Source organism: Macaca thibetana, chromosome 5, assembly GCF_024542745.1.
Source record: "Macaca thibetana thibetana isolate TM-01 chromosome 5, ASM2454274v1, whole genome shotgun sequence".
NCBI classification, from domain to species: Eukaryota; Metazoa; Chordata; class Mammalia; order Primates; family Cercopithecidae; genus Macaca; species Macaca thibetana.
Genome location: NC_065582.1, coordinates 3,323,750 through 3,348,712, shown reverse-complemented (window position 1 = coordinate 3,348,712; position 24,963 = coordinate 3,323,750). Strand labels below are relative to the sequence as shown.

Genomic DNA, 24,963 nt, shown 5'->3' with positions numbered 1-24,963 from the left:
TCACTGCAGGCCTTACGGACAGCAATCTGAGGTGGCGAATCTTAATTAGAGCTCTGGAGACCGGCTCTCTAACAAGACCGACTTTCCAAATAATTTTTCACATGGCACTCTCCCCCTCCAAACCGCACATGGAAGGGCAGTCACGTGGCATGGATCTGTCAGAACAGTTCACCAACGTCCAGAGGCCTCTCCAGGAAGGGCAGATGACACCACAAGCCCTGCGGGAGTCTGCGCCCGCCATCCCCACTCTGCCATTATGCCTTCTCTCGCTGCAAAGCCATTTGCAAAACATGTACAAAACATAGAGCTAACAGGACGGTCCGTTTGGTAACAGATTTCTAGGTAGTCCATAGAATTTCTACTTCTACAAAAACAGAAAACTACCTTTCAGAAGAGGTTTCCAATTTAAGCGGATTTAAAGAGAAGAAAAGGAAAGATGTTAAAATAGAACTTCATTCAGCTTGCTGGATAGGTTCTCTGTTCTGTGAGAAGTACATAAATGATACACGTATTTGACCAGGTTGAAATAGGTAAAACATGACAAAAATTTGGTTATAATTCTCAACCAACACTAGTAGCTTTAAGTTAAGACAAAGGCAAGAAGCGAACAGTTATGTGGACAGGTTGTTGGTTCCCAGAGCCACAGCACTCCTGCACAGGCTCATATTAATTAGAGCAATATTAAATGCACCAACTAGGCAAAGCGAGACCCTGGCGGAAACGGGCGATGGGCAGCGTGTGAAGTTCCAGCAAGCACCAACCTGGCCTGGGCCGGGCACACGCCCGCGCACACCGAGCTGTAGTGCCGTCTCTGGCGGCCCCCACAGTGGGTCCTCAACCGCCCCTCCACTTCTTCACCTGACATGCATCTTTCCACACTTCCGTCGTGCCCTAGAAATTAGTTAAGACACACTCCAAGTGAATAATGAGCATGCCTAATTTTAGCCAACAAAATATACTGATTTTTCCTAAAGGAGTTTCTACACTGTGATACCAATTGTCCTGCCAGGAATCTCTGATGAAATAACTTGGACTGATAATTCTTCTGCCAAAAAATGTATCTTGTAACGAATACAAGGTCCAATGTGTAAATATTATTCTAACACTTTTATTCCTTTCCAAAAGCATATAAACATAAGTCTACTGTACACTACTTATTTTCTCTGTAAAGCAAGGACCACAGAATAAATGACCTGCAAATTTCCAGCTTCTCTCTCGCCTTTAAATCTCAGTATTTACACAAATGTGTAACAGTTTCTTATATACTTACCAACCCCACTGCCATAATCCCAACACCTGCCCGCCCTCCCACTAAATTACTACTGGAAAAGTCTGGCACTGCCCTTTCTGGAAAATGCCATAAATCTATTTTGGGACACCACCTCGTTTGGCTGGTGGTTTCCTTATTTTTTTTTTCTCGGTAGTAAAAATATCCCAATGTCTTAAATGTATAGGTGAAAAACACTAGCTTCCAAATGATTCCTTAAAAAGCAACAATAAAAATACTCATTTGAAAGAAAAAACCCAAAAGCCAGTGTTCATCTAAAGTCATGAGGAGAATTTAAATTAAGGTTTTGGTTCCATTTTCTGTCTCAACTTTAACTTTTAACAGTTCTTTATAGGCTTTTGAAACCTACTTTGGAGAAGAAAAAAAAGTAGAAACAACTGTTCTTCAAAAATTTTACAAAACAGTTTGATTTAGCATCAGTTATTAAATTTGGGGTATTTTCCTATGTTGAAACTGTATCTGAAAATTCTAACTTATATTTGACAGATAAAATGATAAAAAAGACATTTTACTCTTCAGAGGATTATCAAATGCTGTTGATTATGCTATTTTCTCTTGAAATAAACTAATTATGGGTATTTTAGATAGTGATATATATAGTCTGTAGACTTAATACATAGGCCATATGCTAGTGGCATATAACCAATAGAAAAAGAATTCCTTGCATTAATAGAAGCACAAAAATATATTACAACTTCCAAAATAACTTTTTTTTTTTTTTGAGACAGAGTCTGGCTCTGATGCCCAGGCTGAAGTGCAGTAGCACAATCACAGTTCACTCCAGCCTCGACCTCCTGGACTCAAGTCATCCTCCCACCTCAGCCTCCCAAGTAGCTGGGACTAAAGGTGTACCACCAGCCCAGCTTTTTTGTTTTTTTTCTTTTGGTAGAAATGAGGTTTTGCTGTTACCCAGGCTGGTCTTGAACTCCTGGCCTCAGGCAGTCCTCCCACCTGCGCTTCCCAAAGTGCTGTGATTACAGGCGTGAGCCATCGCACCCAGCCCAAAATAATGGATTTCTAAACAGTAGCTACATTTTTCATGTGCTACACACCTATTACATGTGGGCATGGATCCCAGGGTGGGTGTTGATTGAAGACTTTTTTGGGTTTTTTTGTGTGTGGTATTACTGAATATATAAAGTTTAAAGGTAATTTTTAAAAGGTCCCTTTTAAAACGCACAGATTTATAAAGTATACATGGATGAGATTAGTAAACAAATTGAGCCCCCCACCTATTGCTGATGAGTGCTTTGATCACCCCTTTTCTATTTCCACTATCATTCTCAGAGGGCAGGACATGAAAAGCCAACACACGCATTCATTTACTCATGTAGTCTTTTAACACTGATTGAATAGCTTTTATGTGCCAGGCGCTTTTTGCTAGGTGCTAAAGATAGACGATGCAGGGGCTAAAAGCCTGCCCTGAAAGGCTCACACTCCATCAGGACATATTGACATATAACTAAACAATATCTGTGTAGCAAGACCGAGGTATGTACAAAGTGCAGCACAGGCACTTCCTAGCTTGAACTGCTGCCTTGGAGGTCCTGGTTTCAGAATTACAACAAAGCACTGCTACCATGAATAAACCTACCACACGCCAGGAGTTTTCCCGAGTTATTTCACTCTACCCTCACTTAAACCTTCTAGTAATTCTAAGTGTCCCCATATAGGAGAGGAAAAAGTTAGTTCTAAGAAGTAATTTGCTTGGCCAAGATCACCAATTATCAACTAGAAGAGCCAGGATTCCAAGCCAGGTCTTTTCAGTTCAACACGCCACTATCCTGCCTCTGCCTCTCAACCAAAATCTAGACGAGGTACTAAGTGAAGACCACATTAGAGAAGTTTTGGCACATAATCTCTGCATGCACTGGATAACTCTGCAGGTGCACAGCAACCTCTGAACGGCATGCCAGATGATAGTAACAGTTTTTCTAAGTATGAGCCTGCAAATACACTGACTGAAAAAAATTAGAAAGGCTTCTCAAAGTTAGAAAAAAACCATAATGATGCTTTTGACAATAGAGTACAAATTTGGAGATCAGTATCAGTGGGAACAATTTCAACATATTCCTGGTCTTTTACTCACTTTACGCCACTTAAATCATTCAGGCCCTTTTGTTTCCATCTTCATGGCTTACGACGAATAAACACACCTACATACAGCGGCCGGGCCAAAACAATATTCACATGCACATCTACACCGAGCCCAGGGCAGATGGTTAAAGAAAAAAAAAAACATGGAAGAGGGTATCAAATGAAAGCAATGAAAACATATTTACCTGTCTCTTCACCTATTTTGAAAACGCCAACGCCAGAACCATCTCTAATGGAGTATCGGATCTCCCCATCTCTTCCGGCGTCCTCATCATGAGCCGACACTGTCATTACCAACGAACCAACAGGCGCATCTTCCTTCACCGCCCCCCTTTCCACAAAGCTGGAAAACACCGGTGGGTGCAAGTTCTCATTCACATCAACCACCTCAACTTCAACATAGCAAGTAGAAGACAGAGAAACGGGCTTCCCCTTGTCTTTGGCCCTCACAGTGAGATTATACACTTGCTTCTTCTCAAAATCCAACTGCTGGACGATTCTAACTGCTCCACTGAGTTTATCCACATCAAAGTTTCCTTCTCCGTGGTCCATAAGGCTGTATCTCACTTGACCAGACTGACCTAAATCAGGATCGTGGGCTTCTAACCACATGATGACGGTTCCTTCTGGAAGATCCTCTCGGACTTTCACACGATAATTAGGGGGAATAAATTTAGGGGGGTTGTCATTAACATCTTCTAGTGATACTTTCAAAACGACCGTGGAGAACAGCTGGGGCTCTTCTCTGGCTTGGTCCCTGGCTTCAATCTTTAAGTAGTGCTCATGCTGCAGTTCTCGATCCAGAGGGTGCATGATTTTAACAACACCAGTCGCGCTGTCAATTGAAAACTTATCTGTGTCTGTAAGAATTGAGTACGTCACGTGTCCATTGGGCCCTAGGTCTTTATCTGTGGCTTCAACCTGGATGATTTCACTGTGTACCTCCTTGTCTTCACTCACTTCCACAAAATAGCTCTCCTGTAAAAACTCAGGTGGATTATCATTGGCATCGACAACCACAACGTCTAGAAGACGCCACGCAGCCTTCTGGGGTATCCCAAGGTCATAGACGGTAATATTCAGGGTGTACTTGTCCGTTGTTTCACGGTCAAGAGGAGATAAAATTTTCAGCATTCCTGTTTCCATGTCAATCATGAAGCAACTATCCTCATTTCCTCCAGAAATAGCATAGACCAGTTTTCCATTGAAGCCAGTGTCAAGGTCAGTGGAATTCATGAAAATTACACTGGAACCCACAGGCTGGTTTTCCTTTACTTGAATACTAGTCGGAAGAGTGCTTCTAAACTGTGGTATGTGAGCGTTGACAGAGTGAGAATCAAAGAAAATATCCTCCACGTCTCCCTGGTTGTGTAATTTATTTGCCTGCAGGAGTTTCTCTGCCAGCATTTTGGCAACACCAGTCTCTTCACAGTGCAAGTTTACCAGCTTGCGACTGGCAGCCACTGTGATGTTGATATATAACGGCGTGGCAAAATTTTCTCCATCTGTAGCTGTGATTCTCAGACTGTGAAAAGACACCTTTGCACCTAAGCCATCCATTAGTGATTGCTTCAATGACAATACCCCAGAGTGGGGGTTTAAACTAAACAAATCCAGTTCATTTCCAGCTTCAATCTGATACTGTACCAGCTGAAGTTCATCTGCATCAATAGCAGAAACAGTAGTTATTTGCTCTCCCACGCCTAGATCTCGGGGAATTGTCCCTTCACAATTTATTTTCTCAAACAAAGGTGTGTTGTCATTCAAGTTATTGAGAGTGACTGTAGCAAGGACTTCGGCCTCCCGGCGGTATGGCAAGCCCCAGTCTGATGCACGAATCCTCAGAGTATAAACCCGAGGCATCAGTTCGTAGTCCAGGTTTTCTGACGTACTCACAGCACCAGTGAAATGGTCAATCACAAACGGCACATGATTTAAATTTGTGATACTGTATGTCACGTATCCATTCTCACCCTCGTCAGGGTCTACGGCACTCAGGCTCATGACAGTAGTACCGATGGGCACATTCTCATCAAAAGCAGCTTTGTATGCTGTCTGGGTAAATTCTGGGGGATTGCTATTTGCACCTAAGACTTTCACCAAGACCTTGGTGGAGGCTTTTCTGTCACTTGTTGTTACTTCGAGTTCAAAATGGGCTGCCTGCTGTTTTTTAACTGGTTCTAAAATAGAAATGAGGCCAGTGTTGTAATTTAAACTGAATTTAGCTTTTCCGGGTGTACTTTTAAAAACATACCTCAAATGGGAATAACCAGGAATGGCCTTTACCATGACCACAGGAGTGTTAGGAGGAGCAAATTCACTTATTTCTGCTCTGTAAACATCCTTTTCAAACTTGACTGGCCCGGCTTTGAACTGTGGAGAAGTCACGTGAATTACTTTAACAGAAGAGAACTGGGGCGGAGTTCCTTTATCTTTAGCCTGTAGTGTGAGATTGTAGCCGAAAGGATGACTGTCCCAATCAACGCCACTGATGGCTTTGACTTTATATTCCTTACTCCCTGGAGAGGACCTCACGGTTCTGAACTGCTGGAGAAGGTCGCCTGCCACGATGCTTAAAGACGCTATTTCACCATTGGCCCCCTGATCACAGTCATCCACTGTCACGATGGCGTATGTTGGGTCCCTGTCCAGCTCTGACGGTGACAACGTCACTGCTGTTATCACGGGAGCACAATCGTTGGCCTGTTCGATGTGCACCGTCAGCCTGGCCATGCTGCTGATGCCACTGCTCCCATACAATTTCATTCCACGGTCCACAGCGAGGATTTCCATCTCATACAGCTTGGTCTCTAGGTAATCAAGTCTACCAGTTAACACTATCACACCACTGGTTGGGTGAATAGCAAACATATCTGTTCGATCTTTAAAGCTGTAGTAAAATTCCCCATTGGTTCCTATGTCTGCGTCTGTGGCGCTGACTCTTGCAATACTGGTCCTTATGGCTGTGTTTTCAGGTAAAGAAACGCTGTATGAGGTGGGTGAGAATAACGGTCTCAAGTCATTTGTATCCAGCACCTGCACCCTGACCTTTGTTCGCGCCTCCATATTAGTATTTTTTTCAACTGCTTTCACTATCAATGTGTAGTGGTCTTTCACTTCTCTATTAAGAATAGCTGTATTTCCTCCTTTGGTCCTTATTCTTAGAAAGCAAAAGTCTCCGAGAACGTACTCTTCAGCTTTGAACAGGTTTTCACTGTCTCCGGAGACAATTTTGTACCTTACTTCCCACGATGGATGTGTCATGTAAATACCCATCTTGACAGGATGCCCCACGTAAGTCTTAGCTGCAGAGTTCTCATGCACCGTGACGTTGTACTGGAGATGTGTAAACTGTAGAGGAGTCTGTTCAAGTCTTTGGCTGCCATCACTGTCTCCAAAATGTTGGAGGAGGAGGAGGAGGAGCAGAAGCAAGGCCGAATGTCTCCCCATTGCTTAACTCTCAGGAATCTGAAACAGAAGAAATCAGAATCGTTACCGTGGGGAATAAAACAAGCGAAAGTGTGTAATTGTTTTAAAACTCTCATTTAAACAAATATTTTCCATACACATGGAATATAAATAAATGCAACAGTTTGGGCTTTTTTTCATGTTTTCCAATATAAGTATCAACATTCTTATAACATGTGTAGAATTACTAAACTTAACAAAAACTTCCTCTTCATTTTTGAATGACAAGGTCCTATCTTTCATATTTAAACAACTCAAAAATCTTCATGAGTATCAAATGAAAGACTACTAACTGTAACAATCAAGTTATATTTTTATATTTAAAGGGTTAAGGCAAATATAAGCAACCATTAAAAAGTAATGAACATTGTTTACATTTACTTACATACAACGAATTAAATGATCAAAAGCTGGCAAACTTAATGCCCCTACAGTATTGTGAGAATGCAAAGCTTCTGACAACTAATTCAGAAAAAACAAAAGCCAGCAGTGCTTTTACATGGTGCCCCATAACAACAGCTTGTAATCTCCTTTCAAAATTTATCCTGAAATTATGTTATTTCTGTATAAGAATGGTTAAGTTCACTCCCTACATAATGTAAGGGTTTACTGTCTCATTCAGCTCTGTATAACTACTTAAAGGTATTAAAACAATTATATCATCAAGTCTGATACTTAACACCAACATAAGCCCCAAAGAAAGGCAATTTACAAAAGAAAAACCAGAATTCAGCAGTTTGATGTCAAGCAGCACTTTTCCTCTCTAAGTCAATGAAGCAAATCTTACCAACTATATCAATGTTTTATCACCACTGCTGTCAACATCCAGTTGTTCACCGAATGCCTCCTATCTTCAGGGCACCGAACAACCTGTCTCCCCAGGCCCCTCCATGAGAAGATGACACATACACATAAAAGCTAAATCTTCTAAGCTAACACACATAAAGGGTCAAATCGATGTATTAATACATGGTGGCAGACCCTGCAGGGGAGTCCCTGGGTGACTGGGGGAGGAAAGAGGGAAACTGAAGAAATGAAGAAAACGTTGCCTTTAACAAATGGCAAATGGGAAGGTGGGCGAAGTCCACTGGGCTGAGGTCTGGCCAGGGAAGCAGGACAGTTATTTTCAGATCAACTGTTCCCCTTTGCCAACAAATTCATCTTGTAAATCAATGCAGCTTCGCTAAACGCCCCAGCACGGCTGGTAGAGGACAGCACTGTGATCTTGCAAAGTTACTCTCAAATTAATATTCACAAAATGTGAATGCCACCAGAGGTAAACGAATAGCAAACTGGAGGGTGGGTTTGACAGCCCAGTTGAAATTGGTACAACAACATTTATAGTGTCTTAACTTAGCTACTGCCAACTCTGCCCCGTAAGTCCTTGTCTTAGGGGGAAGAAAAGACCTGATGTGCTTAAAGCAATTAAAGCTTAATTGATATTGAATCACGTTCAAGTTGGCCACCCTAACTTGTTCTTTCGCTATGATGCCTTCTCCTCTCCAGATAAAGTCAGAAATTAGACAGATTTTTGGCTTCCAGGAGAACAGTTATCATTTAAACAAAATAAGAAAACAATTTTCTCCCAAAACTATCTCTTTAAGTATCTCCATTTAGTCAGCAGTTCTAATACTTGGGGAAATCTGAATATTATAAAATAATCTTGTAATTTTATCAAAACAAATGAAAAGTTCAATTCAACCTACAGGTATGGAGGACCTTCTTAGACAGAACCTTGTATGGTGTTAAAGAATAAAAGACAAAGATCCTAATCCCGAGGGATTTACAAACTAGAAATAAAAATACATATAAAGAGACCGGGCGCGGTGGCTCACACCTGTAATCCCAGCACTTTGGGAGGCCGAGGCAGGCGCATCCCTTGAGCTTAGGAAGTTCAAGATCAGCCTGGCCAACATGGTGAAACCCTGTCTCTACTAAAAATACAAAAATTAGCAGGATGTGGTGGTGCACGCCTGTAATCTCAGCCACTCCAGAGGCCGAGGCAACCGAATCACTCGAACCCAGGAGGCAGAGGCTGCAGTGAGCCAAGATCGCGCCATTGCACTCCAGGCTGGGCAACAGAGCTAAACTCTGTCTCAAAAACAAAAAAACAAAACCAAAACACTTGGATGATGTTTAGCAAGCAGTGTCTTTTGTTTCAGGAGACACATTATATTTTAGGAGATATTTTTACCATCATCCACTGTACAACAAAGTATTATACTAGGATTCTATTGCAAGTACTTGAAGTATTTTTGCTTAATTCCACATACAAAGTTATCATGCAGCCATTAAAAAGGTAAGATAGCACTCTGTATGTGGACATATGTCTAGCTATATTAACTGGAAAAACTAAGCTGATCCTATGTATGTTTGTTTAAAAAAGAGGAGAAGGGGGCGCAGATAAAACGTACCCACGGATACAGTTTAAAATGGACAGAAAAGTCGAGGCAGACAAGCAGCTGTTCACAGCGGTAACTTCTAGAGAACCGGCAGAGAAACAGGCAGCTGAGGAAGTGATTACAGCGGCATTTGTCTCTCCCATGGACTTTTTAGCACGAGTATGTGTTATCTTTACCATCCATTCACCCCTTCCATTAATTATTTAATTCCTTTTACACAGGTTTAATGAGCGCATACTAGGCCTCAGGTGAGCTCTAGATGCTGGGGATTCAAACGTGAACCAAATTTCCAACAAGTCCTGACGGAACACACATTTCCTGGCCAGAGACAGACAGACAGACAAGTAAACAGAGTATATCCGATGCCCATAAGTAAGTGCTAAGGAGAAAACTAAAGCAGGGCAAAGAAAAACCACGGTCCGGAACCTGAAGGAAAAGAGGGAACCCTAAATCCAAAGGGCCAGGGCTTACGCTAGTGACATGCTGGGCAACTCTTAGATTCTTTGGAGCAATGGAGAGTGTTCAATATTATTCCCAGTCCCCACCAGTTAGAAGCCTGTGGCATCTCCCTCATCACCCAGCTGTGATGACTAAAAATACCTCTATCTCAAGACATTGTCAAACATCCTCCAGGGCAGAAAGTCACACCAGCAGAGAAGCACTAGATGAGGGAAGCAAGAAAGGGACCACGCAGCTGGGGCACAGCGACTGAAGGACAGCAGTAAGGCCGGGGCACATGCTGGGAGAGAACCTATCATGAAAGGGGGCTTTTTTTTTTTTTTTTTAATAAACCTTATTTTAGAATGCTTTCAGATTTACAGAAAAGTTGCAAAGAGAGCTTCCCCTACTGTTGACATCTCGCATGAGTACATTATACTACATACAACTAATGAACCAGTACCAATACATCATCATTAACTGCAGTCCGTACTTCACTCAGATTTGCTCAGATTTCACCCAAGACCTTCTCTCCATCCCAGAATCCCTTCCAAGACTCCACCTTACATTTAGCTGTCATGTCTCCTAAGGCTCCTCTGGAAGGTACGTTTCTCAGATTTTCCTTGCTTTTAATGATCTGGACAGTTTCGAGAAGTACTAGTCAGGTATTTTGTAGGATGTCCCTCAACTGGAATCTGATGTTTTGCTCATTCGACTGGGGTTAGGTTTTGGGGAGGAAAGCCACAGATGTAGATTGCCATTTCCATCACACCGTAGCAAGGGGTAAAATCAACCCGATGTGTCAGTGTTGATGCTGCCCCCGACCACGTGACTGAGGTAGCGTCCACCAGGTTCTTCAGTCAGGTTACTTTCACCCCTTCCTGTACTGTATGATTTGTAAGGTCACCACACGCAGCCCACGCTTAAGAGGTGGAGAGTTTTGCTACCCGAAATATGTAGAATTCTTCTATGAAACTGATTTGTCTATCTTCCCCTATTTATTTATTCAATTTTTTTTTCTTTTTCAGGGTCTGGCTCTCTCACCCAGGCTGGGGCACAGTGGCACGATCTCGGCTCACTGAAGCCTTGAGCTTGTTGGGCCCAGTCTCAGTCTCCTGAGCAGCTGGGACTATACAGGTGTGCCTGTAGATTTAGACTGACAGAATTTTAGATACTCAGGGACTACCACCAAGCATGGTATTTTTTGTAGAGACCGGGTTTCACCATGTTGGCTGGTCTCAAACACCCAGGCTCAAGCGATTTGCCCGACTCAGCCTCCCGAACTGCTAGGATTACAGATGTGAGCCACTGCACCCAGCCTGAATCTTTTTTTTTTTCTTAAGATCAGTATGGGCCGAGCGCGGTGGCTCACGCCTGTAATCCCAGCACTTCAGGAGGCCAAGACAGGCAGATGACGAGGTCAGGAGATCAAGACCATCCTGGCTAACACAGTGAAACCCCGTCTCTACTAAAAATACAAAAAATTAGCTGGGCATGGTGGCAGGCGCCTGTAGTCCCACTTACTTGGGAAGCTGAGGCAGGAGAACAGTGTGAACCCGGGAGGCACAGCTTGCAGTGAGCCGAGATCACACCACTGCACTGAAGCCTGGGCCACAGAGCGAGACTCCGTCTCGATAAACAAAGATCAGTATGGACTCATGGATAAAGGACGATTTTCAGGACTTTAGAGTTTAGTATAAACAAAGTGAGAAGCCCCCCGGATGATTCTGAACAGAGGAGTGCCATGGTCTAAGTAAAACGGAAAAGCCTGCGAGGCAGCCAGCAGAAGCTGGAGGGCGACCGGAGCAGTCGGAGGCTGCGGCAACAACACAGGCAGAGGGCTTGCGGGTCAGGGCACAACGGGGGCAGGGGCAGACTCTGAATCTATTTCGGGGTTTCCTGATGCACTGGAATGGAGAGAGGAAGGGAAAGGAGGAGTCAGCAGTACCACAGAGGATGCCAAAGTGCTGAGCGTAGAGAACAAGTGGGCCAGGAAGCAAGAGGGAGACAGGAGGAGCAGACTCCTTGGGGAACAGATTGGGGGGTCAGTTTTGGACAGGGTAAGATGGGAACGGCCACTGGCTATCCAAGTAAAGAATGTGAGTGGGCCGGGCGCGGTGGCTCACGCTTACAATCCCAGCACTTTAGGAGGCCCAGGCAGATCACGAGGTCAGGAGATCGAGACCATCCTGGCTAACACAGCGAAACCCCGTTTCTACGAAAAACACAAAAAATTAGCCGGGCGACGTGGCGGCGCCTGTAGTCCCAGCTCCTCGGGAGGCTGAGGCAGGAGAATGGCGGGAACCCGGGGGGCAGAGCTTGCACTGAGCCGAGATGGTGCCACTGCACTCCAGCCTGGGGACAGAGCAAGACTCCGTCTCAAAAATAAAAAATTAAAATAAAAAGACTGTGAGTGGGCAGCAGATAAGTGGGAGACTCCAGTCTGCAGACAGAAATTTGAGAGTTGTCAGAATATGAAAGATGGTATTTAAAACCACAGAACTGAATGACGTCACCAAGGAAGAGAGCAGGCGGAAGAAAAAAATCCAAGAGCAGAGCCCCAAGATTCGAAGGGCCCAAGTGGGAGGCCCAAGGGGAGACGGTGGCCACTGAGGAAGCAAAGGGAACCACAACACAGTGGTGTGATAAGAAATAGTGAGTAAATAAAGATTTTTGTGCAGTTGAAGCCTAACATTACAACTTGGAGACAACCCATAAATACTCAGTAATCCAGCAGGTGGCTCACGCCTGTAATCCCAGCGCTTTGGGAGGCTAAGGTGGGCGGATCACAGGGTCAAGAGATGGAGACTATCCTGGCCAACATGGTGAAACCCCGTCTCTACTAAAAATACAAAAATTAGCTGGGTGCGGTGGTGCACACCTGTGGTCCCAGCTACTTGGGAGGCAGAGGCAGGAGAATTGCTTGAACACGGGAGGCGGAGGTTGCAGTGAGCCGAGATCGCATCATTGCAATCCAGCCTGGGTGACAGAGCAAGACTCCATCTCAAACAACAACAACAACAACAACAACAACAACAAAAACCCACTCGCAAATGTTCCATGCTGTTTCCCCCCATCCACCCTGCCAAAAGGCTCTGGCACCCTTCCATCCCCCAAGACACATGGACCATGCCCAACACATCAGATTGCTATGGCTGTTCTCTCCCCATGGTGTCTCAGGTACTCAGTCCCACCACAGCCCCTGCCACTACCCACTCATCCCCAACTGGATTACCAAACACCCAATTACCTTCCACATCCTACTCACCAGTTCTCATGGGACACAATACAGCTGGGACGGACTTGTGGACCACATTCATGGCTGAGACCTTTGAAAACCCTGAATGTACTCCGCAAACTTGACTAACAGAATGCTACTGTGATTAGAATAAATTATTAAATGAAAAAATACACTTTTTGGGAGATATTCTTAACCCTGCAATAATATAACCAAGAACCACGAACGCAGGTTTCACTATAAAAACCACCCTGATCAAAACAATGGCTGTGGGTGGCTCTTCCACAAAACAAACAGAAAAGCTGAAGGGGGCGAAAGACTCAAACACCATTTCATCTAAAAAGAACCTTATCACCTAGACTCCTTGCTTATGCAAATTAAACTCCAAAGACCATCTGAGCCAAGGGCTATACTTTGATATTTAGAAGGTGATCACACTGCTTAAACTCACTGTAATTTGGGATTTCTAAAATGCATTTTCCAAAGCAAAAACAAAGTGTGTTTACTTAGTTCAGCCTTGAGGGAGAAGGGCTCCCGGTCCAAAGCTTAAATATCTTTAGCATAGATCTCTGAAAATCTATAAATACGGAAGAAAAATAACTTTTCCAGTAAAAACCAGATATTAATATCTTCATATTTCATTAGGGAGACCTTCATGTAAAATGCTTCAATCCATTACTGTGACTGCACATTCTTCACAAAACAAAACACAGCCCCTGTGCTGAAAACATAACTGCAAATATGCAAGTGTTTAGACAACCTCAAGCTCAAGTCTTCGAAGGGTTTTACCAGCCACAGAGAGAGGACATTAGGTGGGACGCGGCACCGCACAATGCATCACTTCTGTTAAACGCTGCACGTTTACTACTGAGAGGTCACAACTCCTAAAAACACCAGTAGTCATTCCAGCCGTTTATGGAACAGGAAAACATTACTAAACTTTTCATTCCACATGTTATGATAAAAACACAAAATTATTAAGTTGAGAACTTTGTGTTCTCCCTCACTGTGCTCTTCCTCACTCTCATTTTCTATCCACATAGTGAAAGCGTCAGTAGAATTTAACTCACGATTAAAATCTGGAACATCAAGTTCAGTTCAGTGTCACATTTTTAAAGTATTTTTAAGAGATCTCTAAATTGCAAGCATCTTTTTTTTCCCCCTGAGACAAGGTCTTGCTCTGTCTCCCCGGCTGGAGGGCAGTGGCACCATCCATAGCTCATTGCAGCACAACCTCCCACGCTCAAGTGATCCCCCACCTCAGCCTCCCGGGTACCTGGGCGCACCACCACGCCCAGCTAATTTTTTGTATTTTTGTAGAGATGGGTTTTCACCATATTGCCCAGGCTGGTCTCGAGGTCCTGAGCTCAACTGACCCACCTGCCTGGACCTCCCAAAATGCTGGGATTACAGTTGTGAGACACTCTGCCTGGTCGGCAAACACATGAAGTTGTCAAGAGATTACGAATTGCAAATGAGTTTTTTTTGTTTTGTTTTGTTGTGAGACAGTCTTGTTCTGTCACCTAGACTGGAGCACAGTGGTGCAATCTGGGCTCACTGCAACCTCCGCCTTCTAGGTTCAAGTGATTCTCGTGCCTCAGCCTCCTGAGTAGCTAGGACTACAGGCATGCACGACCATGACCAGCTAACTTTTGTATTTTAGTAGAGACATGGTTTCGCCATGTTGGCCAGGCTAATCTCGAATTCCTGGCTGCAAGTGATCCACCCGCCTCCGCCTCCCAAAGTGCTGGGATTACAGGCGCAAGCCACCGTACCCAGCATAAATGGCTTTTTAAAAATACTGTATATTAAATAAAATGTTGAATGAGTTCTAAAATTTCAGACATTCCAGATAAAATTTAGAACAGGAAAAAAAACTCTCAATTTTTCTAGTTCAATTATCATAGCCATGTGGGTACTTTTAAAAGCCTTCATTCTTACACTGAAATACTAATGAGTAGATCCTGTTTATTTTCTGGGTGTATACTAATTCTTTTCGACCCATCTTCATATGATTTTCAGTATGAATGGAGGAAGCTGTGACCCTAGAAACTAAGCAGCAGCTGTAGGCTTGGTAGATGTCATTTAATTACTTCTGCTAACTCCATTTATATGTTGCTAGCTTTCACTGGAGCTGCAATAATCTGATAACTCTAGCAAGACATAATTTAAATATTGCCTTCACGTGATCAACGACTGGTTCCAATTTAACCCTGAGAATGGTCTTTACTGATAGTGACAGTGTGGAACTACAATCTGACTTTTTCAGAAAACTTCAGCATGTACATGATTTAATCAATCCAAAAATAGATTCCTGAAGTGTTCTTGTCCTTAAGAAAGTTAAACAGACGTCCTATTTTTCAAACAGCCTCTATATAAAACCTGCTTATCTACGTGAACCTATAAAACATGTCTGTTGGCATCATGAAGATGACGGGTTCTAGTTGTTCTGTGCTCCCTGGCGCAAGACAGGACAAGTAGGCAGCGGCTGTGTGCCTGTTCCTGGCAGGAGGAGGCACTCCTGTGCTATTCTCTTCTTTCCCCTCTCTCTATATTCCTTATCCTCCAACTACTTTCTCCTCATCCACATTCCAGGGCAAACTTTGCCCAAGGAGAAGGCCAATAAACAGACTCCTGACCTCTTGTGAGTGGAGATCATCTCATCTAATGTATTTTTCTCCACACACAGAAGAAACTTAAATGACATCTTGGCAGAGTAGCCAATAATCAACAATGGCCACTTCCTCCACTCCCAAGTTGGTACGGCTTGATTTTATATGTTGAATTGGGCTCCCTGTATAATCAGATTCCGTCAACCCTTCACTAAATGACAGGCCAGGAAAGTGAATGTTGCATGTATAGCAAGAAGACGGAAATCTTCAGGGAGAAAAGTCCATCTTCCCTACTATTCTTAAAATGTTCTCTTCACCTGTTCTCTCTTTTTACCCCTCAGAAGAGATGCCACCCACCCTAACTGCAAATAAAGATACTCTGATGCCACAAAATCTCGCCTCTTTTACAGCTCCTCCCACTCCTGACACCTTGTGTAGAATCCATACACACACACAGGTTCTTCCCCTCCTTGAAAAATAAACTTGGCCAGGTGCGGTGGCTCATGCCTGCAATCCCAGTACTTGGGGAGGCTGAGGTGGGCAGATAGATCATGAGGTCAAGAGATCCAGACCATCCTGGCCAACTTGGTGAAACTCCATCTGTACTAAAAATACAAAAATTAGCCGGGCGTGGTGGCACACACCTGTAGTCCCAGCTACTCAGGAGGCTGAAGCAGGAGAATCGCTTGAACCCAGGAGGCGGAGGTTGCAGTGAGCTGAGATCGCGCCATTGGGTGACAGAGACTCTGTCTCAAAATAAATAAATAAATAAATAAACTTCATCCAAACCTTCACTTCTTTCAAACAAACACTCTTATTCTTCTCTTTTTTTATACTGGCGAAGATCGCAAGAAAAGGAGTTTCACGGCACCGCCCTGGCTTCCTTAGAACTCCCTCTGCGCTAAACACTTCTCCACCGAGATCCTGCAGGCCACCCTGGCAGAACAGCTGTTCCAGCATCACAAGCTAATGTCAAACCAATGACCTTTCTCAGTGCTCATCCTCCTTGATTTCATGACACCTTTGACACTACTCACTCCTCTCCCCAACACTCCTGATCTCTCATACAGTCACAGAGTCCCTCAAAACAAAGAGGCAATCTATAGGTATGAAAAATGAATGACAACATTCTCCTGATTCTCTTCCATATTCTTTTACACTTTACATTGACTCACCTAAAATGCTAGCATTACAAACTTTTCTTCCAACTCTTCTTCCACATGCATGTATTACTACCCTTAAAGATCTCATCCACTCTGCCTCCAATCATGAAGGATCAGTGCACCAAATCTAAAATCTCAGCTCTAATCTCTCTCAAACGCCTTGTAACACTCCTCCTGAAATACCATCAAACCTAAGTTATATGATTGGCCTTCACTATAGAGGAGTTCTGCATCCATGGATCCAACCAACCTCAGGTTGAGAAAGTCTTTAAAATAAACAATAAAACAGTAAAAATACAAATAGTACCCCATTTTATATAAGGGACTTGAGCATCCTCAGATTTGGGTATAAAATCCCAAATCTCCCTTAGAGACCAAGGGACAACTATATAGACTTTTCACCCACTTGCCATTGCAAAATAACAGCTCTTCCAGTGTATTTTCCAATCTCGCCACTTACCAAATCAACCAAGTTTGCGAACCAACAAATCAAACAAAAAGGAAGGGTTTGGGAGAACATCAAATGTGAAACCTAGCTCCAGCTTTGTCACTAATCAACTGGGTGAATTCAAGGAACTTGCTTAATCCTTTCGACTCCATTTATTCAAGAAATTGAAGGATGGACTAAAATCTTTATAGTCTCCTGGCTCTCAAACCTTCATTTCTTAAAAGTCATCCAGACTTGACATTTCTTTCTCAATTTCTCAAAATGGTTCCCTTTGCATTTCTGCTGCTGCCACCTAGTTCGAATGAGTATTTTGTTCATGCAGAGTATTCCCACAGTCTTTTGGTATTCCTGCTTTCTGCCCCCAATCTCAGTCAACCTATTCAAATTTCTTTGTGACATTATTCTTTAGTTTGAAAATATTCAGTATTTCCCCTTAGCCTGCTAAGTATATTCTTCTTAACCTTGCATTAAAGACCTTTGATAATCTGACCTCTACCTAATTTCCTAATTTCCCAACACTATTTCTTATTTCAAAACAAAAAGGGATACTTCCCAGACTTGCCGCAAGTTCAGTAACCAAGCTGTCTTGAGCCAATAACACCACCTAGTGGTGAAGGCTCTAAACTAATGTAACATCTTGACCTCTTCTCTTCGGAAAGTAATGCAAACATCAATCTTTTCTTTTTTTCCCGCCCTCTACTTCTCACATACAGCTTATTTATTTTCACCTTTCTTTTCAACATTTCCTTCTTTTTCTCTCTCCTTAACCTCTGCCTCATAAAAATAATAATCCCTTTTTAAATAAGATTATTTAAGTCATAGTCAAGATTATCTGTTCTACCTAGGCAAAAAAAAGAAGCCAATCCTTTTCCTAACATAACATGGTATGATGAGGTCTTCAGAATTTCTCTCCACTCATCACACCACAAGCCACACTATGTTTTCTATAACTTGCTTTGCACACATCACTTCCTCTGCTTGAATTGTTCCCCTCTGAATCACACTTCCCTCAGAACTCACATTATTCTAAATCCACCTGCCCCAGATCCCCTAGTTCAATGAGCTGCTGCTATGGACCACCTTGACCTGAATGGATCTCTTATTACACAGGTCTATAAGAGACTGTGTACTTGTCCTCTCCCTTATCAGACTACAAGCTGCTTGAGGGCAGGAAACATGATTTGTTCACTAGATGTTGTGTCTGGCTCAGTGTTTGACACAGAGGAGGTCCACTATTGTTGGATTGGTAAATGGACAGATGAATGAAGCATTAAGAGTGAGAAATGGGAGGCAGGACTGTGTTGGGGAGGGGATCTAGAGAGAGATAACATAGGAAAATAAAACATCCATCCTTCTCAAATTAACAGAAAATCCAGGCGCAACCACGAGGGCGGTAACAACACTGCAGACGGCTGCTCTGTAGAGGACTGATTTCCAGTAGCTCAGAAAGAGGTCACCACCCACCTTACACTGCCCCAAAATTGGCGATAGATAATGTCAGATCAGTGTCTGTTTTGCGGATTATCACGAGGCTCTATCTTTAATATTCTATGAAGGATACAGATTAAATCATGACTAATTTTCCTAAGCAGTGTATAGAAGACTTTATTATTTTTACTTTATAGACTTATCTTCACATACATAATGAACCCTCGGAATTAAGCAAGAATTCAGGCAACGTATTTAAATCTGGGACTTACAGTAAAAGAAAGATGACTTTAAAAACTTAAGTGAAATATGCAGATTCCTCATCAGAATATATTTTTGAAATGAAAAGTAGTTCCCCTCAGACATAAGAGAAAGTGGCAACTTCCTGATCTTAACTGACATATATCACTCATTTCAAAAACTCTTCTCCAGTGTCTAAGGATAAATGAGCCCTTGCAAACTGAACAATTAAGTGAGACCAAAAGACAGAGGTTGGCTTCAACTTCTATATAACCTGGTCAAAAGAACAATTATCTACTGCAAATCCCCACTCATAAAGATTAAACAGCACATCTAGCCTTATGGCTCCCTGCTATTAAATCAGGTCCTTTAGGCTACAAATCATGCCACTGAGACAGAATTTAATGCAATAATAATGTACTAATTTGATTTGGCTTACTGATTCTACGTAAAATCAGCCAAACTTGGGTGGAAAGCAAGTGGGTAAAGCATTAAAACATAAATCTCTAAGATCCTATCCACCTCTAACATTCAAAGAAATGACTGCTTCAAAGGGGCCTCAAAGCAAAGTCCAAAGGCAATGGAAAGGTGAATGAATGATCAGGGGAATGAAAACAGAATTAGTTTGTGCATAAGATTTTTCTTTTCTTTTCATTTATTTATTTTATTTATTTATTTTTGCCCAGGCTGAACTGCAATGGTGTGATCTTCGCTCACTGCAACCTCCGCCTCCCGGGTTCAAGCGATTCTCCTGCTTCAGCCTCCCAAGTAGCTCGGATTACAGGCATGCGCCATCACACCGGGCTAATTTTGTATTTTTAGTAGAGACGGGGGTTTCTCCATGTTGGTCAGGCTGGTCTCGAACCCCCGACCTCCGGTGATCCTCCCGCCTCGACCTCCCAAAGTGCTGGGATTACAGGCGTGAGCCACCGTGCCTGGCCATAATTTTTAAACATTTTTCTTTTGGCACCTGTCCGGACCATGGATTTAAATGATCTACTAACATGATAAGAACCCAACGGGGATACTTCCAGTGACTAATTAAAAGAGACAAATGAATATACAGGTGGCCCAAAATGATTTTATAAAGCCCTCTAACAACCTCACTTCTTTTCAGAGTGCCAAAGAATTTGGCTCATTTAAGGTGTTCATTTTTCAAAAAATGGGTATACAAATGCAAACTTTATTCAAATCAAACCTTACCTTACGCTTGTTAAATGCCATGTTTAGCATAACTCAAGGCTTATACCAATTGTTGTTTTAAAAAATTACATAGTGTTTTAAGTATTTTTACATCTTAAATACGAAGGAATAATTCTAATTGTGGAATCAGAGCTGTCTTCCTAAGACAAAAAGACAAAGACAAATATCACAATTAACTACTAACTCGAGAAACAACTTTTCAAACGTCCCTGTAACAACTGTATGTGTTTGACAGCATAACCAAACTCATTAAGAACAGTATGAAAAACATCACTATTACCTAGTTCTCACACACAAATTAAACTATCGAAACCTGTATCTGAATATAAGAGGTATTAAGAATCTGCTTTTGAAAAAGAAGTGAATAGCTGAAGGTCATTTTCTTTTCAGCCTTTTCTCATACTGATAATCACTGTTAATATCCACTTAAAAAATCGCCTATATCAGGCACCCGGGAATTGCTTAACAAAAGCCACTTAATGAAACCACAGTTCAGACACACGAAAAAAAAAAAAAAAACTTAACTGCATAGAAAATATTTATGAGTTTACTTTCCTAACTCATACAATTGCGTCCTTGTTTCCAAAGCCTTGCAATTCACATCAGCGGGAACAAAAAAATCTCACACACAGCAGAAAGTTGGCTCTGTAAAAGAAAGCACTGAGGTTTTTTTTTTCTTTTTTAAGCAATGAAAGACCAAAACCTCTTTCTTTTAAAAAGATCTTAAAAGTTCCTCCTCCAGAGAAGACAGAAAACACTGACAAACCGCACATTGTGCAGATGTTCAGCCGCGAAATGCAGCCTCGCAGCCCTTCACTCCGCAGTCCACCGGTTGCATCTACACCTCCAAGCAGCGCTCCTGCAGGGCGCAAACACCCAGGGACCCAGGGACCCGGCAGCCCCGCGTGGGCCTCCCGCGTGCACTTCTCAGCGAGAGGGTCTTTCGCAGACGGCGGGATGCCCCAGGAGACCGCGAGGCCGGCGCAACGCGGCGAGCTCCCGGGGGGAAGGCGGCGAGCCAGAAAGGATCGGACCCCAGCAATGGCTCCGGGCCGGCCCCGCGCGGTCGCCTCCTCCCACTCCGCCGCCGGCACCCCACTAGCCAGTGCTGAACTTCCCAAGGGGGAAGGACCGAGTCACTGCACCCTCCGCAAGGTCGCGCACTCATCGGTTTTCGGCAGCGCCGGAGCCCGAGCCGGGGACCGGGCGGGCACCCACAGAGCCCGCACCGCAGCGGGCTCCACGCCCTCGCCCCCGCGCCCCAGCGAACTTACCGCAAAGTTGGTCGAAGTGGCGACGGCACTCTGGGGGAGCTCACCTGCCGTCTCAGCGCGCCCCCGGGTGGGGACCGGGCCTGCCGGGGGTCTCGCCGGGCTCGCGCGCCCGCATGGTACCTGCCGCGCGCCCCGCTCCCGCGCCGGCTCCCCGCGCTCGCGCCCGGCCGCCCAGCTCGGCGCCGGCGCCTCACGCTCTCCGAGTGCAGGGGATCCCTCCGCCCCGGCCACGCCCGCCGGCGCCGGCGCTCGTTTCTCGGGCGCGGAAACTCGAGCCGACTTTCCCCGGCGGCAGGCTCGGGGCCCGCGGGTCCTGCCACGCCGCCCCTCCCGGGCCCGAAGAGCCCCAGACCCTGCGAACGCCAGCTCCGTGCTGGGAGACAAGAAGGCGCCCAGCGTGGTCTAGCGCGGCTCCGAGGGGCAGGGCGAGGCTTCTGATGCCGAGGTTAGTTACGGCCAACCATAGGCGCTGTGCAAGGAATTGGGGAATACTCCCTGCCTAGAAAGGGAAACGTTAGCTAAGCTCAAAAAAAAAAAAAAAAAAAAAAAAAAAAAAAAAAAAAAGCTGGGGCCTAATGAGAAAGCTTCCTAGAGGCATCCCTTGAGCTTTTCCATAGCCTTCTGGAAGTCCCTGAATCTGCATTTGAATGGCGCGGCTCCGAGTCCGCGACGGTTTGGTGGGCTGAAGCCGTCCTCCAGGTCTCCAAAGGAATGCAGCTAGGTCGGAATCTACTTCCTCCTTCAATCCACACTGAGTCCCCAGAAAATGGAAACGCTTCCCCCGCGACCTTTTTGAGCCGGGTTAGACCCCAGGCCCTCCCCGCCGCCGGCGCCTGGCCTCCCCCGCTGACACCCCGGACGCCCAGGCCTGCGGGACAAAAGGCAGCCGCGGCGTCCCGCGGGCTTCCTAGCCCGGGAGTCGGCCCCAGGGGCCCCGGAGCGTGACCCCAGGCCGACAACTGCAAGTTCCTAGGCAGAGGGGAAGCCCAGCGCCCAGACGCCCGCTCCGAGAACTCCCCGCGCCGGGCGCCCAGCCTGAGCGTCCCGGGCGCGGAGCCCATCCCCGGCGCGGGCAGAGCTCCAGCCGCAGGCTCGGCGCAGGGCGGGCTCGGCCGAAGCCCGGAGAGCCGGAGGCGCTGGGACGCAGCCCGGACTAGAGGGCGGACTTGACCTCGGAAAGTTTGTGGGATTCAGGCATTTTAACACTGGGAAGACAAAGAGATCCGATTTCCCTGGGACCGGTGGAGGGAGCTTGGCGGGGAGGGGAACGGCTGGGCAGTCAAGTGTGAAAGAATTTCCTTGCTTCAAAGTTAACGCAGTCACCTTATAAGCCATCTTAGAGGTGACCGGAAAAAAAAAATAATAAAGGTGTCTAGCAGGTTATGGCTGGGAAGGAAAAATAAAGCCTGCAAGATGAGTGTGCCGATTCGTAGCCCTATATTCCCTGCCCACCAGTTAGAATACACAGATTCGCGCATCCAGCAAATGCAAACACCATCATCCAAAGACGTGTTTGCCACGGCCATAATTGCTCCAAGTGCTTACAGGTCAATTTCATACATGGAACACCTCGAAAGTGGGTGACCTGATCTCCAAGCCCAACCGGCTTGTGCCGCTTGCCGAATTGTAACTCTCAGCAAAACCCAACCACACCGGAACTCCAGCCGTTTCCTGGGAGCGAGGGAGCGGGAGTAGTGCTAAAAGGGGAAAAGAAGAACAGTAAAAAAGTACAAAGATACCATTCCCTGACATAAAATCACGGGATTTGTTTTAAATGGCACAAAAGAATTCCTGGAGAAGATGACCATTAATTAATAAATAATAACGCTTCCTAGGGCTTACTAGATGTTTTACATGTTTGGGAATCCCGATTTTCCAGGCTCCCTGAGAAATCTCTGCCTGGAAGAAGTTGCACTTCGTCGCCACAGGAGCCGCCGAGAGCCAGGGATGGAGATTTCAGACTTAAGACTCAGCCACGATTCTACTGATCCTTAAGCGCCAGCAGAACGAAATGGACATGCCTATTAGCTATCACAAATCGAATTATTTTCATATGAGAGAGAGAAATGTGGTTCAAGTTCCACATTTGTCCTTTAAATAATCGACCCTCCCTAACCCTGTTCCCAAAGGCTCGTGGAAATTAGGGAGGGGATTGGGGAGGCGGTTCCAGAAACAAAACGCTTTCCTCCAGCACGGCCTCTCCATCCAGTCCACCCAAGTTGATTTTTGTAACTCATATAAAGAATGGGCCCGGGTGGGTGGGCAGTGAAGACTGGGGTGAGCAAGCGCCCACGTCGCCGAGCGCCGGGGAGGTCCAGGTTCGCCTCCGCGCAGAACCCGGCAATGAGCGCGCCTCGCCAGGTGGCCGGACTAGAGGGCGCTGCGCCCCTGCAAATCTCGCAGCCCCGATGCGCCCTCCCTAGGCACCATTGCTATAATAAGTTACATTCAAAATAATGCACAAACAGCATCGCCTCTCAAGTTCTTTTGAACAGTGCTCTATATGTATTTTATGAATTCCCAAAGCTATGCATACGAATCTTTCATCGCCGAGCCGCACAGTGCCAGAGGGATGCGCAGCTCCTGGAGCCGAGAACCCGTAGGGCGCACACGCTTCCCCGCACTCGCTTAGAGCCACACACCCCACGTAATTTCATTTATGTTTAAACTTAAATGCCAAAAGGCATGCACAATTTGAACAAAGAACTCACCAGTCTAGCCGAGTCCTGGGCCTTGGGCTCTAAAGTCCCCGGCAGCTCCGTGATCCCCACGCGATGTGGATATGTGTTAGGAGCCGGGTTTGAAGTACCAAGTTTGCCTCCCCGGGATCTTCAACATGTCCCTAACCAGACTGCCATCGTCCGTGCCGCCGGGACCCAGGCGGCCGCATCTCCGGAGGCTTCCGACCAGGGCAAACTTAAGCACCAAACGGAGGCGAAAAGAGAGTGCGCGGGGCCGGAGCGAGGGCCCGGGAGCAACCAAGTTTGTCAGGACGTGCCCGGGCAGCCAGCCGCCGAGTTGAGGAGTTGCGGCCGGCGGCTGCGGCGACTCGCTGCCTCTTTCCCCGCTCCCTCCCTCTTGGAGGCGGTGGGGGAGGGGAGGTGACGTCAGCGCCCCGCCTCGCCCCCCGCCCCGGGCGCGGACGGGATTCTCCGGCTGGGCGCGCCACCCCGGCAGTCGCAGCAGCGGGCGCGGCGGCTGCGTGGGGTCCCGGTCTCTGCGGTCTCTCTGGCCCGCTGCAGCTGTGGCGCGGGTGAAACGCCTGCCCTCCTCCTTCGGCAGCGTCTCCTAGGCGCCGGCGAGCGCGGGCGTTCCTCGCACTCAGCGCCTGAGCCGCCCGGAGCCCCGCTGCGCGCACTTCCCCGGCTCGCGGAGCCCCTCCGGCGGCGTTTCCCACGCCGCGGACTGCAGGTGATGCTCTTCCTCTTCTGCAGCTGAAATTCGTCGCGACGTGTCGCCTGCCAGATTTTTGCTGGGCGGAAGCATGAACAGTCTCTGCAGACTGGCCTGGACGACTTGTACTTTGTGGCCCTCCAACTTCTGGATGTGAAAATTTTTTTCACGACTTACGCTCTTCGTGGTCTTTGTGTTGATAATCAGAGCCTTATTTTTGTTTTCAAATTCTTTCCCAATGCTCCTCTTGCCTTGACCGTACTCTGAAGCT

The 24,963-nt window shown here is 45.6% G+C and overlaps 1 protein-coding gene across 8 annotated transcripts in view; it reads right to left on the bottom strand.

The window, feature by feature from the left end:
• Positions 1-24,322, bottom strand: part of FAT1 (FAT atypical cadherin 1) — a 143,951-nt gene extending 119,629 nt beyond the window's left edge. For 5 of the 8 annotated variants that reach the window (XM_050791572.1, XM_050791567.1, XM_050791569.1 and 2 more), the window contains exons 1-2: positions 24,011-24,108; positions 3,571-6,853 (exon numbers count right to left, since the gene is read on the bottom strand). In XM_050791572.1, coding sequence (XP_050647529.1) covers positions 3,571-6,835 — 3,265 coding nt within the window. In that variant the 5' untranslated portion in view covers positions 6,836-6,853; positions 24,011-24,108. Of the gene's footprint in view, positions 1-3,570; positions 6,854-21,299; positions 21,498-24,010 lie in introns of those variants that run through there. The other 3 variants (XM_050791565.1, XM_050791571.1, XM_050791566.1) reach the window with 3 other exon arrangements.
• Between the last annotated feature and the right edge of the window lie 641 nt (positions 24,323-24,963).